The 20,709-nt window shown below is 36.2% G+C and overlaps 1 protein-coding gene across 2 annotated transcripts in view; it reads left to right on the top strand.

Moving 5' to 3' along the window:
- The window catches only part of ZFAT (zinc finger and AT-hook domain containing), an 87,246-nt gene that overhangs the window by 10,393 nt on the left and 56,144 nt on the right, over positions 1-20,709 (top strand). For both annotated transcript variants that reach the window (XM_082753171.1, XM_082753172.1), the window contains exons 2-4: positions 674-844; positions 7,937-8,197; positions 16,753-16,926. In XM_082753171.1, the coding sequence (XP_082609297.1) occupies positions 674-844; positions 7,937-8,197; positions 16,753-16,926 (606 nt within the window). The remainder of the gene's footprint in view (positions 1-673; positions 845-7,936; positions 8,198-16,752; positions 16,927-20,709) is intronic.

Below are 20,709 nucleotides of genomic sequence, written 5' to 3'. Positions count from 1 at the left end.
AATTATTAATTTGATAGTAACCCTTCTTTATTACTTACTCTCTTGTGTGTTTGTGTTCACATCACACCTCAACTACTTTGGAACTGAACTGAAAAAATCAAAAGTTTTGTCTGAAAAAATATGTAAAATTTCAGATTAAGGCATTGACCAAGAAATATTTTAATGTAGTTCTTCATTGGCTGTTACTTCAAGAACAGCAAGGTCGAGGACCAGGTATTAGACATGGAGCCCAGCATCTATCGCAGAACTGCTTTGTAAAGGATAAAATGTTCGGTGTTTGTACCAACAGGATGCACATCAACAACGGACAATGTCTTTATCTTATATAATTTTATGTTTATCGGCTGTTTAAAAGAAGTGTGAAATCAACATTTTCTGAGGCTGAAAGGGCAAAAACTGGCTTCATCTGTCCCACTTCCTTTTAGGTCTTGTTGCCAAGATTTGAGTCAGGTGAAATGTTTTGCCCTGTGAAGATCTGGGTGGAAGTCTCACCATTTCTTCAATTCTGTTTGTGATTTATTGTGAATGCTTTCATTTAATGATGCAATATTATTTGTTTTAACTACTCACTGCCTGTTAAATGTGTTAACCAAAATCTCAATAACTAGTGGTAATATGAAAAAATGACTAAAATTTGTAAATATTAACTTCTCTTTTTAAACCTGTTTTTCAGGGATCAATTCCATCTTCATGTGTAAGCTTTGTAACTTGTTTTCACCGAATCAGTCAGAACTATTGTCTCACGTCTCTGAGAAGCACACAGAAGAAGGGACTAACGTCAATGACATCATTATTCCACTCCAGCCTCTAACAGCACCAACAAACATAAACAGAAACGGAGAAGGTACTTTTGATAAATTGAATGACGTGTCATTTTCTAACAGTCATTTCATTTTTTTAATGAAACCTGTGGCGTGGTGGGCTTTCACTGTGTGTGGAATGATTTACATAGCTTGTTTCTGCGATGGTTGCTGTACGTTGCCAGCCTGAATTTCAGTCAGTGCAGATTAGATCAGGGGATGGATGTGGATAAACTCAGCATGTGACAGGGGATGATTACAGTGCTCCATTAATTTTAAATGTCAAGTATAGCAAAGGCTGCTTCCTACAGCTTTAATTTGAAGCCCTAACAAGAGTGGGAAGAGTGTTGTTAGTGCTAGACAATTAAGTTTTCTTAGGCAAGCAGCCAGGGCACCATGGACTGGAGGGAGGTCTGGAGGTTTTGGAAGAGTGGCATGCTTTGAGTAATCTAACTCCTTGCTTGTTGGGTTTTAGATAATATAAATTAGTTCTAGTCCAAAAAGGCAGTGGCATGATTCATAATTTATAATTGTGCTTTGGTGTTGGCACTAGTAAATAATAAAAAAAAAATAAAAAAAAAATCTGGTAGTCAAAGGTTATGCAGAATGAGAGTTAGTTATGCAGAATGGTTTTCCTCTGCAGCAGCAGCAGCAGTTATATTTGTGACCACGTTTAACTGATTATAATTGCAATCCCTTGTAATGTCAGCAATGGGTTCAAAATAATTCAGACTTTCTAATTATATCTTCTTTTAGACCCTTATTGAACAATGGGTTTATATTGTTGACCAACCTCTTATTTCAACATGCCTATGAGGATTTCCAAAGTACTTAATAATTATGGTTGCTGGATCTTAAAACGTGTGTGTTTATAAGTAACAAAGCAAAATAAACAAAAACCAACCAACCAAAAAAAACCCTACACTCTTAACATCATACTTGAAAACATTTTATCATTAATGTACGTGTGTGATATTTCTTCCTTTACTTATTAAGAAAAATTTAGCAGTTCTATTAACTTTATCAATATAAGAAGATATTTCTAATAATGGTCATATAGTATTAAACTGTAGCTGTTATCTCCTCAGATCGTTGTTGAGAAAAAAATTGTACTAGATCATTGTTTCACACAATGCCTAAAATTAACAGTACATTAGAAGACGAATAAATTTTAGATCTGCATCCCATTTTAAAATGCCATTCTAATTTTAATAGTAAAGAATGAGTATTTCAGGCGTATGGAATATATCTTCCTTTCTTAAAATTTTGTTTCCTGTTAGCACTTCACTCTGAGCCTTGTGATAATGGTACCGTGTAACATATTCGTATTCCTTTAAGTAAATAGGCTCTTCTGTAGTGTGCTTGTTGTATTTGTGATAGGGACTATCTGCACTATATTATATGTCATTAAGCAAACATTGTATTTATCAGACTAGTATATAATTATGGTTATGATCTGAAAGAGCAGAAATTAGACTTATCCAGCTTTGAAGAGAATAACTTCATAAATTAATTATGCAAAAAAGTCATATTATGTTACCTTTTTTATTGTTCTTGGTGAATATATCTGCCGTGATCATGTGGTGCCACCATTTTCAGATTATGAAGCCCAATTCTTTGACACCTGCTGTTAGTAGGAATGTCAAGGTGAATTACTTATCATTTCAACTTGTATTATAGAAATGAAATATATATTTTTTTCTTTCTTATCGCATGTTGATTGGATAAAGAGGATAGTGTGTCCTGAAGTCGTATTGAATTTTTCCTATGTTCTGCTTAAAAAAATTAGGAGACTTCACAGCTGAATGTAGGAATTTGAAAATTTCCCCTCCTGTTATAGAATCAGCAACATAAAAGTTTTTAATATACTTTTTTTTTTTTTCTCTTGGTGAACTCCTCTGTACTTTTTTGTAGTGTTTCAATCTTGTCAGTAAGGGAGAAGTGTTTGATGAATGACAGCCTGGAAATTACAACTTCCTTTTGGTACTTGTTGGCTGATAGATGAACATATTTCTGTCTTTTGAAATCATAGTTTCTCTTCCAAGTACAGGTAAATGGTGTAGTTCCTCCAGAATTAGTATGGATGAGTGAATGTTGTTAATGGGGCTCTGTTCTGCCTGAATACTAAATTAATGATTTTATAAATACTGTGAAAAAGTAAAACGCTAGGCAAGTAATAAGTGTTTATTACTCTGAAGTTATTTTATTGGCAGTACTCTCTGCTGAATTTTAGTTAGTCACGCCACTTTCCCATAATAATTAAGGGATGATATATTTAGACTTGATTCATTCGAAACATTTTGATTTGATTTGATGTTAGAATTGTGGAACCAGGGGTACCAGGCAGATGTTGCTGTTGTACAGGTTATGAATAGGTTATGACTTGTCTGGTGTGGCATCTTTGTTTGGGAACGGACAGCTATGTTCTGGTTTACATTGGTAATGCTTTGAGGAACAGCGTAGATAGTCCTAACTTCCAACTTTACAGCTGTCTGTAATATTATTATTCCATGATGGATGCTTTAGCCTGTATCTGTATTATGGGATATGTGCTCCTTGCAACACAATCTCCAGGCCTCACTGATTTTAAGACCTACTGATTTTAAGACCTGGAAAGAAGTTACAGTCTGCCTATGGTAATTTTTCCAGAGATTTTTAACTCATTAAGGTCACTTTAAAATGCAGCAGATGCATCAGCCTTCTCATGACTTGAGGATGGGCTGTAACTAGAGCAGGCTGAACAGCTTCAGGGCTAAAAGCCTAGGTGCTGTGATGTGCACAGGGAACGATAACTGCATAAGGAACCTGCAGACGAAATTTATTTGTGTATTTTTGTCTGATGCCTTGTGCAGCAGATACTGAATGCTTCCATGTACTGTTGGAATTATTTACATAAAAGAAGATGAGCTTTTTGTTTGTTTATCAGACAGATGAGGATGGGTTCATGTTGCAGAACACATCTAGCCAGTAGCATTCAGTCAGGATGTTTATGCAAAAACTTTCGCAAGTGTTTCGTGACTTCTGGCAAACTTTTTGTTTGAATTGTGCTACAGCTCCCTTTTTTTTTTTTTTTTTTTTTTTTTCCTGGGAGAAAAAGAGCCATTTGATAGGGATCTGTTATGTCTCCTACTCTTCCAGAGTCATAGATATTTGCCTTTTAACGTAGTTTAGTGACATTTGTTTTCTACATCGTTAGCTCTAATTACCCATGCAATTGAGTTAAACCTGAGGACTAGAAAACCAGAGAAAAATCTATTTTAGTAAGAAAAACAAACAAACAAACAAAAAAACAACAACTAACTTTAGAAGATTCTACTTTGTAAGGGTTTTGTCCTTTAGTGAACCAGTTTTGGTTAAATTTGATTTTTGATACAAGCTACACAACCCCTTCAGTGAGGATCACTGAGCCCAGCTAAATCCAAAGTCCTGGAGTGTTGCCATCTTCTTCACTCTAGCCTACAAAGAGTTAAAAACTGTGTGTGTGTGTTTTTGCTTAGTTAAATTTCAAGGGAATAATTGCATTTAATTCTGCTGTATAATAACACGAAGACCTCATAAATAGAGATGTTGCATGCTACTCATATTCTGAACATTTCTGAGATTACTGATTATTAAATGGGCTTATTTGAGGAAGCTTATGTGAATAATTCCTATGGAGGAACAGTGCAGGAGTAGACTTAAATAGTAGCTGTTTTTTGTTTGTTTGTTTTTACTGTTCTCTTTCTAAACTGCCCTTTTTAATGCCTTTGAGTACATAATATATAGCATAGCAGAGAAAGTCTTCCTAGAATATTGCCATTGTACATCCAATGCCAGTTAACATAAAGGTTAGTTTTAGTGAATCTGTGATGGGTGTAAAAATCCCTACAAACCACAAAGATGTTCTTGGGGGGAACAAGATTTCTCTTTTAAAATCTTTTTGATGACAAATTAAAAACTTGAGCTTCCTGCTAATCATCCTTGAAATAAGTGCTTTTTATTTGTATTTTTTTTTTCTTGTTAGTCTGATACTTTCTTTTAGCAAGGGGTGATGTTTCTGTTTGGCTTATTTCTGTGTGAACAGATGAATACAGTGTTCAATTACTGCATGTTGTTACTCTTAGGTGGCTTTTTGAACTGTGGTTAGTACAATGAATGGATAGCTGGTGGCAAGCTGGGTACAGAGAGACAGCTGGCATTTATAGTCCTGTGCATCATTAAACAGTGAATTCTGGCATTGTTAATTCAAAGTAGCTTGAGGTATGATTGGCTCTGGAAAAAGAGGGGATAAAAGAAGCAAGGAATTTTGGTGATACATCAGTTATCCAGGAGGCCTCCTGTTCCAATGTTTGTTGTTTCCCAGCACTTGCTGTTAAGCCTTTTAAAATGTCTGAGAACTGCTGGTAATTCTGCTGCTGGCAGTTCTGCTGCTGGTAGACTCATTTACAAACCGATGTAAATTTACACATTCTTTGTATTGGTTGCACCATTAGAAATCTTTCTGGTAACAACTACAACTTGGTAGCCCACAGAAAAAGACCTATCACCAACCTTCTGAAGGAGCAGTTCTCACATTTCCATTTGTATGCAGGACTTTTTCCATTTGTGTCTTAATGAGAAAATGCTGTTCTGTTTTTCATTACGTTTACATTAAAACCAGTTAGCGAGAGGTGAACGAACCTTTTTTGCCTGATTCTGTTCAATTTCTTTTTGGAAAATATGCTGGGTACTCTCATAGAGTCGGAACTGCAAACGAATGAAAACAACGTCATAAACAGAGAATGTGGTGGTTGTATCCACTCTTCAAATCCTAAGATTTAATTGCTTAATGGCAACTTGAGCAGCATCTGTCTTCCTGATACCATGCTTGATGCACAGCAATTTGACCTTCTTACAGGTTGACATTGATATGTTGTTTGTTCTAATTTCATGTTAATTTCATTAACTCAAGGCACCAGGTACTGTTTGCCACAGTTAATGGAAGTCAAAATAACATGAATAGTAGCAAAGAGAGGTTTTGAGAGCACTGAAATCACCTTCCTCTTTCGGGTTGATAACTCACCAAACTGCTTTCACTGGAGTGCAGTAGCACAGAAATTCAGAATGCTGCTCCTGAATAATTGCAAAAAGATTTGTGAAAGAGTTAATTTATTTTTTTTCCCATTCACAGTGAGGCTTTTAGTGTTCTTATGACATGGTTAAGTAGGCAGGTGCTCCATCACTACTCTAACGAGACAAAATGCTTTCTTGCTCAGTTGATACCAGTTACATGATTTATCTCAAAACTGCCGTCTCTGTATGTGGGTTTTTGTTTGTCTGGAATACATAAGGGAAGCGATTAACAGATTCTGAAATGATGCTGCCACCACCTCCTGTTCTCTCGCCTTAAGATTCCTTGGGGTCATTTATTTTTCCTTATGTTCTAAGTCAACCAATTTAATTTTCCCTTGAAGAAATCTTTAAGGGATCTCAAAAATGTGAGTACCATAAGCCAAAACATATGAGATACTTTTTTTTTTCTTCCCAGAGCATCAAAAACAGAGTGGTTGGCAATTTTTTAATATTTTCCAGTCCTTTGTTTTTCTCTCATACTACAAGTGTGATGGCTGAGAGGCACTCCATACCTGTTCTATTCCACTTTTCACATTTTAATGCATATTATACAGTGTTGGTTTTTTTTTGTTTGTTTGTTTGTTTTTGCCATTCCTATGACTGTATCAAGATATTTTGCCTTTTAATTTTGAAAGCTTAAATCCATTGCACACAGCTGAAGGTTCTTAAACTGGAACTTTGGACACTCTGGGGTCCAGAATGATTCGGGCACTGCATTCTGGAGAGTATTTTCTGTGTTCATTCAATACAGAAATACAAATAATGACTAGTTTCAGAGCTTAGGTGTCTAACATTGGATAAAATGAATGCCAAAAGCATGGAAGTAGCCTAACTCTGTCCTGTTTCTCCATACACCATCAGGCAAACTCTTCTAGTTGTGCGCAGATTTTTCTCTCTGAGCTCTGCAGAAGTAGATCTGTTTTTTCACCAGATGTCTGCTCAGACTCAAAAAGATACTATAAAAGTGAGCATGCTTTGCTTTCGGTGAACTGAGTTTCTTGCAGAAGAGCAGGTTCAAACCAAAACGTATACAAAACCAGATAATTCTTCAAGTACTTCAGAGTAAAGAACAAAAAACAGCCAAACCAAAACAAAAACCAGAGAACCTCTGAGATTAAAAAGAAAGTGAACGATACTTTTCATTGCATCACCTAACAGATGAGAGGAACTGAGAGCTAGGATGAAATCTCCTAAAGGTATCCGGTCACCATCTGGAAAATTCGTTCCCCTTTGAGTTTTTGCTTTTGTTAGCTAAAAGCTTTCTTCTAGTTTAACTGGCTTAGTCAATCCTGAAAAGTTTTGTCTGTGAGAGGCTGATAGCAAGATTGCTTTTGAAGTAACTAGAGTAAGGATGAGAGAGATCACCAGCAAGAGACATGGGTGTGAAGCTAGAAAGTGCTAGGAATAAGAAATCATGTGAGTTACAGAATCTTAGAAACATGAATGGTTTGGTTCCAGCCTTGCTGCCATGAGCAGGGACACCTCCCACTAGATCAAGTTGCTCAAAGCCCCATCCAACCTGGCCTTGAATTATTAAGAGTGTAATTACTCAAATTATTACAAGGACAATTAGGTTTAAAAGATAAATTTTTGTTTTAAAAGATAAACTGAGTTATTTTTTTTTTTTCCAGAATGTATCTCAAATACTTAAGCAATTTCTTTGATTTTAATTTAAATGAGATTTATTTTTTTTGGTGGAGTGTCAGAACACAGCAGAGCAACTCTGTAGAATTTGCATGCTGATACAATTATGCGGTAATCTAAAAGAATGCTTGCAGTGTAATTTCCGTAAAACTGTAGCACTGATATCTGTCGATCTCAATAACACATGTTATTGCTTTGGTTATTGCTTTGTGGCTAGCAGAAATGCCAACAAATGTCATTGCTTAAAAATAAGGCTGTGTGAAGCTACCATTTTCTTAAGCTTTAGGCTTTGAAATTTTATTTAATATTACTAGCTTTCAAAGATCTGATGGATATTAGCTAATTACCAGAGCAACCCTGTGAAATTTCATTATAGCTTCTTTTTAACTTTCTGTTTCTAGAGCTCCTTGCAGTGAAGAGGAAAAGGGGCAGGCCCAAAGGGTCTACTAAGAAATTCTGTGCAGATGAGGATGTGGCAGACAGTAACTCTACTCCAAATGAAGAAACTCAGACGGGGACAGAAGAAGGACCAGAACCGGCTGAAGTCTCACCAGGCAGCTTGGAATGTAGGAAATGCAATCGGAAGTTCTCTAACACCCGGCAGCTGAGGAAGCATATCTGCATTATTGTGCTAAATGAAGGAGAAGAAGAAGGAGATGGAGGTAAGAAAATACCCAATAAAACGACGCAAAGTGAATCAGCGTGTTTCTGTCCTGTAGCTTGATTGGTAACAAGCTGTAAGCCCTAGTGTTAATTTTCAATTGAAAGGAGTTGTCTGTTTCTTTTAACAGAAAAACCATGTCGAAGCACAACTGAGAATATAATTAGACAAGATTATTTTATTTTATTTTATTTCCGTAAAGGTCAAAAGATTTATTGCACTTGCATTAAAGTTGTCTTAAACTCACTGAAATGCTTATTTTAGATAAGAAACTGTTCTGTTTCTCAGAGGATTACTCTTTTCAAATGAGAAGTGATAGGGACCACGAAGGTGGGTATCATCCATTGATGAAGAAGGATGATTCCTTAGAGATGTTTCTGTTGTGCACCCTGGGAAACCTGAATTAAGTTCTTTTCTTTTGATAGATCTATAAGCGCCTTCCAGGGTGGCTTGTTTTCCTGTATGAAAAATAACTCAAAACTCACATTTCTATTTCACCAAAGTTCATATGGTTTATTGTCTTTGAAGTATGAGAGTTCACTGTCAGCTTTAAGATAGGTTTAAATATATTCAACCTCTCCAAAGTTTTAAAAAGAAAATGTTGAAAATTCATTTAATTTTTCTCCAAGGTGAATGTCATGTGAATACAAAATAATACAGTAGCCCAAGTTATCTAAACTTATATGAGCTTTGTGTTTATGTTAAAATGAAGTGTGTTTTTTCTTTTTCTTCAGCGGTAGTTACATTGCATATTATCTGGTTGGTTCTACTTACACAAAAATTTGCCATTGATTTTTCTCCTGTTTTCCATTACTGTTTTTTGCCCACTGTATCATTATGCTGCACAGCTAGTCCGAGTTCATTTTGCTTCCAGTGTGTTGTAGAATTTAACTTCTGCGGCTAACAATAAAATGGGCTTAGAATATGTTGACAGAGCACAGAAACTCTTGCTTTCATAAATTACCTGATCTTTTTTTTTTCTTTTACTGTCATCATTGGTTGGATTTTTCAGCTACGTGTAGAGACTTTTACTCCAGCAGTCTTTTCTCTGGCATCACAAGTGTCAGGACCCTTTGCTGTTTGTCTGTGCTAGGTACCATTTTAGCATTTGCATTATTTTGTCAGCGTTGCGTTTCACAAGCATCCTTTTAAAATATAATCTGAAATCAGAATATAAGCTCAAATTAGCTGCCCATTACCTGTTAGCTCATTAGAGCTGCTAAATCTTATCTAGATCCGTTATGCTAGAAAACCCACTGCCAGATTTTTCAAAGTAAATTGCTCAGTCTTTTCCTTTAAAAAAGAAACCAACCACAATTTCATGTGAATGGAACATTTTTTATTTACTTTCTGGCAAAAGCAAAACAATCAAGAAAAATGTCATTCTTGCAGAGCAAATAATAAGGGCTTTCAGTTGTTGATGATTAGTGCAGCTAGAATGTCTCCAGCCCAAAACTTCGTACTTTGGTGGCTAACTGTAACACTACTGGCGGCTGGTTTTTATCCTAAAGGGATAATTGTTCTTGGATTACACCTGGAAAATTCTGTCTTCAGCCGTCTGCTGATAACCAACCCATTGGAGGGAAACTTCTCATCTCTGGTTTTGTCATGTGAACTGCTTTGGCAAAACTTCCCAACTTCTGAATGTGTAGATAAACAGCATGCATGTTGTTGTTATCCTTTAGGAAAATGTGATCATGTTGAGTAGCTCAAAACTTTTTATGCGTGTACAAGACCAATATGGTCTACACCGAGGATTGTTGGTCATAGTTTTGTTGCTTTACCAGCTCAGAACATACGTTCTTCAAACTTGGGGATTTTGGAGTTGTATTATTATCAGACTCAATTTTTATTACAAAGAAAGTTTTGAGGGTAATGGGTGAAACTTGTAAAAGTGAACGAAAAAAAGCCTAAAATTAAACAGGCAAATAAATAATGTAGTTGTAAATGCCTTTTTTTTTTTTTTTTTTTTAATCTGTTCATGTAATTTCATGGGGACCCGTTCGTACTTAAAAATACTTGCACAAACTTGCCAAGATACGAGGTTGTTGGCAGAGCCTGTGAGCTGGAGATTTCACCCAGATCAGTCACAATGACAGCTGCTGAGCTCATTAGTTTATCTAAGTGGGTTATAGAGCTGTCTGGTTTTCTACTTGTCAGTATGTTCTGTGTTAGTGAGTTTCGGAGCATTGTTGCACTGTTTGTGAAATGGTGCTTCTTCGGATTGTTTCTCAAACCTGATCCTGGTTTTCCGTGGCTGCCATCTTGCTGTATACTTCTGATAAATGGTTATTACTAATTCTCAGTAACCTCTTGCATAAGGTTCATAATTTAGAAATCTTCATGTTTGCAATCAGATTATTCTTACTTGGTGTGAGTCTTAAGTAACAGACTAACTAGATGATACGGAAATTGCTTATACATGTATATCTAGGCAGTCATATCAATCCTCTCAGCAGCTCTGCTGTATCTGTTTGGAGATAGAGGACCACAAATACAAGTGGTGTTCAAAAAGCAAGAGCATCCTTGATTTAGGCAGTGGCATAAACATATTTATTTTGCTTGTGTTTTTTTTTGTGTGTATAACGTTCAAAAAATATTTCAGTTACTTGAATAGATGTGATTGACACCAACATTTTCTGGACTAAAGTGTCTGTGAGACAAATACTTCTTAAAATCACACATGTTTTGGTGTGTATGAGAAAAGCAGGACTGAAACTTCTGATTTGATGACATTTCTCTGTTGCTAGAATTCTAAGAGCTGGATGGAGAATTTTGCTGAGGCTTTTTGAAGTGTTCAGAATTAAAATATCCTCTCTCATTTCTGACACAGCACTTAAGAATAGATGGCTAAAATCATAAGGATCTCTGACAGCAAGTTCTTCTGTAATTTTTGACCTCTTGCCTAATCCGTATTGGTTGTTCTTCCACTTTTATATCCAATGTTTAAGCTTTTGCCATTCCAACTTGAAATTAGTTTTATCATTTTCTCCACTGCTTCTTGATTTTTTTTTTCTATTTTCATCTGCTTTCTCATGTTTTTAATTTCGTGCAGAGTCTATCACTGTATGGGTATCCGATTAAAAATAAAGTACTGGGTTTGGCTGGGACGGAATTGGTTTTCTTCATATGGTGCAGCATTTTAGATTTGTGACCAAAATAACACTGATAATACACTAATATTTTAAATATTGCAAAAATAGGCTAAATATTAAGATAGTGTATATTGATATTCTCTGTGATATTCTTCACTGAGAGAAACATAATAAGCGTATTGACCTGAAGGTGAAGTTAAGAGATCAGGTTTCCAAATAATAAAATTTGTTGCTTTGTATAGATCCCTAAGGAAGGTATTGAAACACTTATCATAATGGATGTCTAAAATTGCAGTGGGTAAACAACTATAAAACTGTATGGAAACAACAGCACATATTGGGCTGAATACCATTTCACCAGAAATAACTGGTGAATGTAATTGGCCTCTGCTGTTGTTTTGTTTCTGGGACCAGCGAGCCACATGACTTCTGTGAGATCAGTTTCTCGCTGAGGTGGTCTCCCCTCTTTTTCAGGAGTCACCAAGCCTTACTGGTTACTGACATCCTCTGGGCAGCTAATTTACTGCCTTGATGAGTACGGGTTGCCTTCACCTTGTGTTCTCGTTCAGTGGAACAGCAAGAAAAAAAGCGTGTTTGTTTATTTGCACAGAATTTAAAAATGTCATTTTTTTTTTTAAATGCCCCATATTCACACTCAGTAAATGTACATGTATATACACACATTTCCTAGAGGGTTTCTCCGCTGATGATTTAAGCAGAGCTGTTTGCATGCTTGTTTTTGTTCCTATTGATTAAGCCAAATTGATGGTTTGGTTAATGGGCTGGCAGGAAGGACTGCCATCCATTCTTTTTGTCCTAAAACAAAACTGGATGAGTTGAGAATCTGCCTGAACAGTTGAAAAAATGGAGCTACCAGAGCTTGTGCCTCCAGGATGGGATGGGTTTGAGTGTTTTGGCTGTTGCTGGATTGGATCAGTTCCCCAGCAGCTGCCTCTACGCTCTTGTTTTGAGAGAGTCAAAAGGTCATTAATTTAACCTGCCTCCCTTTACCACGTTGCAGCACACGTGAATCTCTGGCAGGTACCAGAGTGAACATTTGATGGCTGGGGAATGGGATTTGGGTGGTCGATGAATTGCAAGTGGTCAGCCTAGATTCTCTTCTCTGGAATAAACCACCTTGAGCTAACGAAAAGGATTTTTAATCTCGATTAAACAAGTGCCTGATTCAGATCAGTTTTGTGTCAAAGCAGAGAGGCTTGCATCAGTTCAAGTTCATTATTTAAAGCAGTTTATGTCTAACAGCACAACTTTTAGTATTAAATAATTAGCATATTCAAGCAGTTTAAGAATTCCTCTGATTACCACCGCTCCATTGTACATCTTAATACACTTCATAAGGTTTTCTGACCTCGTAAAATTGACTCCAGGTGGTTCTTCTACTGCTCAGATCTTATTGCAGACAGTCCAGATATTCTTTTAGACACTTTGAAGAGATTCGTAGTGAATTAGGAGCCTGTGTAATTCTTAAGAAGTGTCACTTTGAGCCTTAGTTTAAAATATTTTTGCCATCAACAGGATTCTTATTTACATGACTTTGTTCTGTCTGTAGCGTGTCAACCTGTGCAGGAGAAACAATTTTATGTGTTCATTTTGAATGACCAGTTCACTACTTTTTTTTTTTTTTCTCCTCAAACTACACTCTTGCTGCTATGAAATACCGGTATGCTTTAGGGAGAAGAATAATAATTTGAATGAAGAGCAGTTTAAAAACATACCAATTAGGAATGTGTAGCTGTGCCTGCACAGTGTCGTACATCCAATTATGAAGGCAGCGAGCAGTACTCGCAGTTAAGGGCTCAGACTGAGGCAGGGGACAGATGAACAGCATAAGTTGATGGGACTCTGAAGGTACTAGTTCGTTCAGAGTTGACAGGAGTTTTCCTCATCAACGCAGACACAGCCATTCCTTAAACATGTCAGAAGGCGCAGGCATCGTGTTATGTTTCTTGCACAAGCACAACCAACATTAAAAATGCCTGTTGCTAGCTGGGGAAGGTCAGGTTATTAGTCTGCTGAAGTGCCAGCTGACGAGGTGCTAAGCTGACTGCTTACCAAGAGAGACACAGTGAGGCAGTTTGTCTAAATAAATCTGTTTATGAGCAAGCAAAAGACTTCCTTCCACTTGGAGGAAGTTTGCTTAGCTATTCTTAGTTGTGTATAACTTCATTTGCTCCTAGATCTTCTTATTTGTTGGATGCTCCTTTATAATACGCTAAGAACAGTAACAGGTGAATTGTACTAGTTGTGAAAGATAAAACACCGGTATTTGACTCCAAACCAGTGGTAACAGTCAAGTAATTTTTTTTTCCAGGAAGACACTAAATTTCTGAGATGGAAAAGCATCCTGTATTATGGCAATGCACTGTGAGCCCAGGGGTCAAAGCTGAAGCTTATCTTTTTCATTAAAACATTCTTTCCTCTCCCTCTGTCATTTCATAAAAGTCTTTTTACAAAGAGTTCGGGAAGAAAGCAGCTGGCAATGGGAGGCAAGATGGTTTGATGGAGGGTGGTTGATTGTTTTTTTTTCATTTGTTTTTGTTTTCAATCTCTTTCAGTTCATGCACAAACTGTGACGTTGTTGTGCTTGTAGGAAAAAGTATTGCCCATGCATGCAGCCCCAGCTCCTTATCAACAAATCACTTCTGGAAGGTGCTTGTTGCTTTCAGAAAGGGAAGGAATAGGACTACTTGTGTCAACATGCATTGGATTAGTGGATAGATTTTAAAGTTTAACTATCAGAACTTTATGTTACAATTCTGCATATCATTATAAAAACACTTTGTAATAGCATTTTTGGAGTTCTTTTTTGAAGGCAGGGAGTCATCGTCAACTCTGTTGTAACAGGCCTTGTCTTTCCTGCAGCTTGTACCCTTGGTTGACCTGAAGCAACTAGAAAACTAGTGCCTGTTAGAGGGACACAGGAAGAAAACCAGCATGAAATAGTTGTTAGCTGTTAATGTGGTAATAGTTACTCATTAGTGTTTATCACTGACACACTTAACTCTTTTATTCCTTTTCTATTTTCTAGTAGAGTCTTGATATTGTAAAGTTAATAGAGTTGCAAGTTAAGCATGAGAAGTCCATAAAATGTTTTTGTTCTCTCACTAAACTGATTAACTCTTCCTTTGTAATAGTTAGAAAAGACGACTTATGGGTAGGGTGTTTGGAATCTGTTCATATTCCTACAATGAATTTAGTATGTGAAGCAAAATGGGGAAATTTCTGCTGTCCTAATTTCATCTTTCCCTTCAGTCAATAGTTCTGGATTTTTGTTAGCTAAACATGCAAAATATCAAAACATTTTTTTTCTAAAACTGTCACTAACTTGCTGTCCACTGAATATAAGCAATGTAATTAACCTAATCAGTGTCTGTATTGGTTGTTTACCAGAACATAAAATAGCCCCAAGGAAACACAGTTCAACAGGCAGCGTACATTCATGTGTATTCTGATTCTCTATGAGAATACATTCTTCTGCTGGTGGCCCAGTCCTGCTCTGAAATTTGTGAAGATCTGTTGTTGATAGTAAACTAATGGAGGCTGTTTCACAAAGGAAATGTGGAAAAACGTTGTTTGCCTCCATCCTGCGTACATGCCACCAAAAGAAAACACTACATGAGCAGTTTCTGGCTTATTTCTTTATACTCAAATATAAAGGGGTTATTTCTTTATATCCAAATATCCCTTCAAGTTTTGCTGTCAAATACTGCTGTCAGAATTTCTTGGTTTCAATATCAGTCAATAACTATATTAAGGATCTAAATGGAGACATAATAAGACCCTTCACACCAAAGCAGGAATATCTTCTAAAACCATGAAAATCTACAGAGAAAAAGGTAGTTGAAGAGAGGAACGTATCAAGGAATTTTTCTAAAGAAATCTAAGCTAACTCCTATGCGCCTTGTGTGCCTCCATGTGGTGTTTATTTGTTTGTTTTTAAATCTGCTTAGAGGACTTGTAGTTTAGCCAATCACTGTTTACAGGTGTGGTCCTAACTATGCTACTTTGGTTTGTGTTTAGCCCTTTTTGTTCTTTGTTTTTAACTGTCATCTTCCCCTAATCCTTTGTTCCAAGACCAATGGGTGTCCAGAATCTCAGTTGAGCATTAACAGAATACAAAATTAAAACACAGCCATTTCCATGCATCATATCTTGCCGCTGCTTTTGCTATTTGCATGTCATAAACAAGTCAACACACTACAGCTTCTGCCGTTACTGCTGTATATTTATATACCCTTTCCCTATCTCAGCAGAGCAGCTACAGCATGTTATGAATATACATTGAATGACTTACGCTGGAGATTGTGTCAGCTGCTTCAGGTGCAGAAAAAATACCCTTCCAACATTCACTGAGTTCATTTATAATTTTCTTTCTTCAATCAGTTTTTGCTTTCCTTACTCATTACCTCTGGAATATTTGCATAAGGCCTTAATTTGCCATGAGAGTTTTCTTTAGCCTGCATTTCCTACCACTTCATCTGATAGAATGAAAGTTCTGGGTATAAACTTGTAACCCTCTTTTTTTATTCTTTATTTGGTAATTCCTTATTTATAAGCAGTTTAAAAAATTGAATAAGGAAAGCCTCATTTACTGTAAGGAAGAAGAACTTCAGCAAAGAACTGAGTTAATTTCTAAATATTTGTTATTTCAGATGAGTATTTTGAGTACAACTATTGTGTTGCAATAAGTTATAAGTCCAAAATAATAAGTCCAAAAGTTATCCAATTTAAGAAGATGAAGACATTCTGAATAGCAAAAAATAGGGGATAACTTAGAAGTGCAGGCCTTTAAAAGTCAGACTTTTGTGCCCATAAAAGTCTGACTTTTAAAGGCCTGCACTTCTAAGTGTTACACAGAACCAAATGAACAGTTTTTTACCTTAGTTTTTCTCAGATCAACACTGAAAAATAAAAGTACGTTTCTGGTTATTGATTTAGTACAACTGTGGGGAAAAAGCCTAATCCTAAGAGATTGTTGAAACACTTTTCTGTTAAATAGGATGCATAATGAATCAGGTACTAGGAGAAATAATCCTAAAGTCTCTGTTACAGTGATGTACAGAAAGAAGAAAACCAATTTGTTATTTCATGATGAAATCATAAGACATTATATCAAGTTTGTAAAATTTCCACAAAAATCCGCGACAATTTAAGGATCATTTAGGAACGCAAGTGTTTCTGAGAGTCCAATTTTTGTTTTTCCCTTTGTTCTCTGTTTGTGCAAGTATCACCCTGGGTTCATTAAGGAGAGGAAAAGAAGTTTCCCTTTAGGAGTTCATGCAGCACACCTTGCTTTGATCACATACAGTTCTTTCTACAGCAGCATTAATTTTCTCTTTTTTTTTTTTTTTTTTTTTTTTTTTGGTAGCAGTAGTGACTGTGTACCTGCATTGCTTTTGTACATAGTTATATATGTATTTTTTTGGTGTTTGCTCTTTAGGTAATGATTCTGACGTTGACATTGACAGGAAGGAAGATGAGCGAGAAAAAACTCCAAAGAGGCCCAGAGTACAGAAGACAGAGAGAACTCCATCAACTAAGGAGACTGAACAGGTTCCAGGAGCTAAAAATCCTATTATAAGTGTGGTTTTGACAGCCCATGAAGCTATTCCAGGTAATCAGAATCACCAATCCGTTTATTTATTTAATGCTGATACTATATATAAAAGAGTCATCAGTCTAAGACTGAACTGCTTAGAGTGTATATTACGTGAAAAAATCAAGTATTTAGTATTTTTTGGTCATCTTGATTCAGAATCTCTGCATCTGACAGCTATATGATTTTAGAACTACCATTACATTTCTTCACAGGTGTGAGAAATGCTGGGAAAGAAAGGACTTTGTGGACCTGGGTGTATTTATCTGCATTAACATCAGTTATGCTTAGGCATAGGCATGAGCAAAGAAAGGGAAAATAGTTCTTTCCTGTAATATCTTTATTTCAGCTCTTGATTTATGTATCTTTTTATGGTAAATGTTAATTTGATTATGAAAACACAAACAGCCTAGTGTATACATAACTTAATGTTTATGCTTAGAAATAGATTGACAAAGTATGTACCTATATTTGAAAATCAAATCAAGTTCAAGTGTAATGATTAAAGGATTCTTCCTAACTTCCTCTAGAGCTTTTTAATCAAACAATTTTAGAACAATTTCAAAGTTTTCATTTTAAACCTAGATTTGTTTTGTCTGTTAATATAAACCAGGTACTCACCTGACTGACAAAATGCCTTTTTAATAGTTTTGTGCATTATTTTCAGCTTTGTAGCCTTTGGCGTTCTCTTCTTTGTTGCTAACAGTTCTGGATAGTTGTTTTGCTTACAGATCTCAGAGCAACTGGAATGCATTTATTTCTTTTAATGGTGTGGGTTGGAACATACCTGGATTTTCTATGTTCTTTGTCTTGTGATAATGATATCTGTGATATGTTTGGGCCTTATTTTTTAAGATTCGTTTCTCATAGCAATGGTAGAGGATGCTGGATGAGCTACAGATGTCCTGTGTGCTTAGAAGGGAAGTAAGAATCACTTTCAAATTAAAAAAAAAAAAATATTTTGGTCTTGCAATACTGTAAATATGGGGACAGCTAGAGGAGAACCTGAGGGCACTGGAACCATGGAAACCAGGCTTTGTGGTGGTTTGGTTTTGCTAACCACAGGCCTGTTCCCCTTGTGCGATGTAACCCTAGACATCACCAACTGTTGCTAAATGCTAATTTCTCACCTCTTTTGCCTCTTCCCCACTGCATTCAGCTTCTCCTTCCATCCTGGCCCCATTCCCATCACTGCCACCCATGAGGCATCCTCTTGTAATGGTTGGTTAAGGGGCTTACTTGGTTAATGGAGTTGTACATGCACTTCTGCAGGGCTTTTGGGAAGAGCTGTAATTTCAATCTCCTCTATCCAGGTCCTACATTTTATGAACACAGTAAGAATTTTTATCTTTGAGATCTCTACCTTTCTGTCAAGGACTAGAACGATGTTTCAAGAGGAGAAGGAAAGACATGGCAGGCAGTGCCCAAAGAGGCAAATGAAATAATGGTAAATACAGACAGTGAAGAAAATACAGTAAGCATATGCAGAGAGTAGGGAAATGAAAATTTAGGGATGCTGCTTACCTTAATTGCTACCTCATGAAATTTTTCTTTGGACAACAAAAAGTTTGTCTTTTCCTTTCACGTATACTTTTTGAATGGCTCAAAATATTAAAAACAACTTCAGCTTTGGGGCTGTTTGTGCATAGTACATGTTGCATTCAAAAGGCTGCAATGGATTGAAGGGAAATTGACAGTCAGATGTGAATTTGCGGCTCTTTTTGAAAGTCCTTTAATTTATGTGATTGACAATCAGTAATCTGACTAATTTGGAAGTTCCCAGGTAGAATATTTACAATAAAAAAAAAGTCATTGCTGTTACAGCAGTTATGAATTATCATCCAGGTTTTCAGCACTTGTAATTCTGAAAGATATTAGCCAAATGGATAATTCTTTGAAGACTCAGAGGAAAGTGTTTAATTTACTGTAATTATTTTTACTTTGTTTTTAATTGATTACCCTTCTGTTTTTGTCATTAATTTTGTCATTAATTTCCATTAATCACTATTCTGTGATAGTCTAACTACTGTGTTGTCATAATTCCTGGGCTGATCCCCTTCCTCACTAGTGCTCTTATGTCTGAAATTTGACTTCCAGGAGACATTTCATACCCTTCCATTCCATTTCTTTTCCCTGGAGATTTATCACCTGCTGAAGAGTTATTTCTTTACACTGCTTTTAATGAATATGAATAGATAAAACACTTCCCACCTCTCCCCTGCTTTCTGTGTGTTAATCATCTGTTAAAGTAGGTTGAAAATAAAATTAAAAACACACAACTTCCAGCAAGCCGTAGCATTCTGTAGCCACCTGTTACCTAGCATTAAAGTCACATAGAAATCCCCTTTTCATGCATAGTACACTAAGATCTTGCTGAAGATCTGTAAACATTCTATCAAATAGATAAATAAAGAAGCCTTTAAGAATTAGTTGGATTTTATCTACAGCACAGAGGAAATCCTACTCAGACTGTACGTCTCTCTTCTTAACTTAGAGATGCTTTTAGGAGTATTATACTACCTGTTTGCTTTAATTTCACTTTACATTATTTAGGTTTGGGACACTGCTCCACATCATGTGTTCAATAGGTTATGACTAAATTGATCTCTTCAAAATCCCTTTGAACAAACAAATCGGCTTCTAACAATTCAGAAAATACACTCAGACAAGATTGATTTATTTTTTTTTTTCCCCATGCTTCTTTTCCGTAGTGTTTTCTTGGGAGGCACATGAAAAGTAACAGGTTTACAGCCTTCGGAATTGGAAAGCTTGTATTAGCTTTCACAAGTAGAGTCTGTGTAGAAGTAGTAGGTATTTCTCCCTGTGCAGGCACTGAATTACCTTCAGCCATCACTGAAGGGACCATAAATCCTTGAAGAGAGAGAAAGTTGTGCTTATGAACGTGTAGGTTGTGTATCAGGTTAAATGGAGTGCAGGTGGGTTTTGTTTTTAAGTACTGCAATAAAGAATGAGGGTAAATAAGTATAATTCCATGCACGTCTAGAAATACTTTGTTTTGAATAACAAATACTCATGATCATAGCCTGTTTTTAAGAACCAGTGAGTAAACTCAGTGCCAAATACTCAATCTTCTGTATTTAATTTACCATATATAAATTCTGTAGGCATCTGAAACCAATTTTATTATTCATGCTCAATTAGTGTGATTCAGAAGTGATTCTACTTTTAATGTTTACTTTCTTGTTTTGTTCAAGTCCTGTACTATTTTAAAAGTTCAGGTTGTTACTAGGAGAGATGTCTTATGATTCTGTAAAGATGGAAAATGGTAGCATTTTTTGGTAATTTTGCCAATTCCATTAAACTTTTGGCTCATTAGCAACTTGATTTCTAAAGGAGTTGACTTTTTTCTCCTGCAAATTCTTAACACAAGGCTGTGCAGGTCCTTGTTCATCAGCTGAAGTTGAGGAGACAACTGCATTCTCCTTGTGCTGTAATCTTACAGATGCTTGGATCCTTCTCCTGTGAAGGTGTTGTGAAGTGGGAAGAAGCGGAAGAATGGATTTTTGCTTAATATTTTGGGACCAAGTGACAATGTAAACACTTCCCTTTAAACTAGTAACAGTGCTTTTTGTTGTAAATGACTTTTCTTTTGTAGCTCCCAGAACTCTGGCTTTAGGCTTATGACACATCTGCATGGTTTAAATATCCTACTGTTGCCAAAGGAGCTTTCCTGTTCATCACTCTTATTTCCTAGTTCACTTCTTTCTGGTACCAGCACTAGTTCTTGTGTCAGCCTGCAGCAAGCCGATTCAGAAGCTGCTAAAATAAATATACAAACAT

Source organism: Aythya marila, assembly GCF_965140915.1.
Source record: "Aythya marila genome assembly, chromosome: 2".
NCBI lineage: Eukaryota > Metazoa > Chordata > Aves > Anseriformes > Anatidae > Aythya > Aythya marila.
This window is presented reverse-complemented; position numbering and strand designations above follow the sequence as displayed.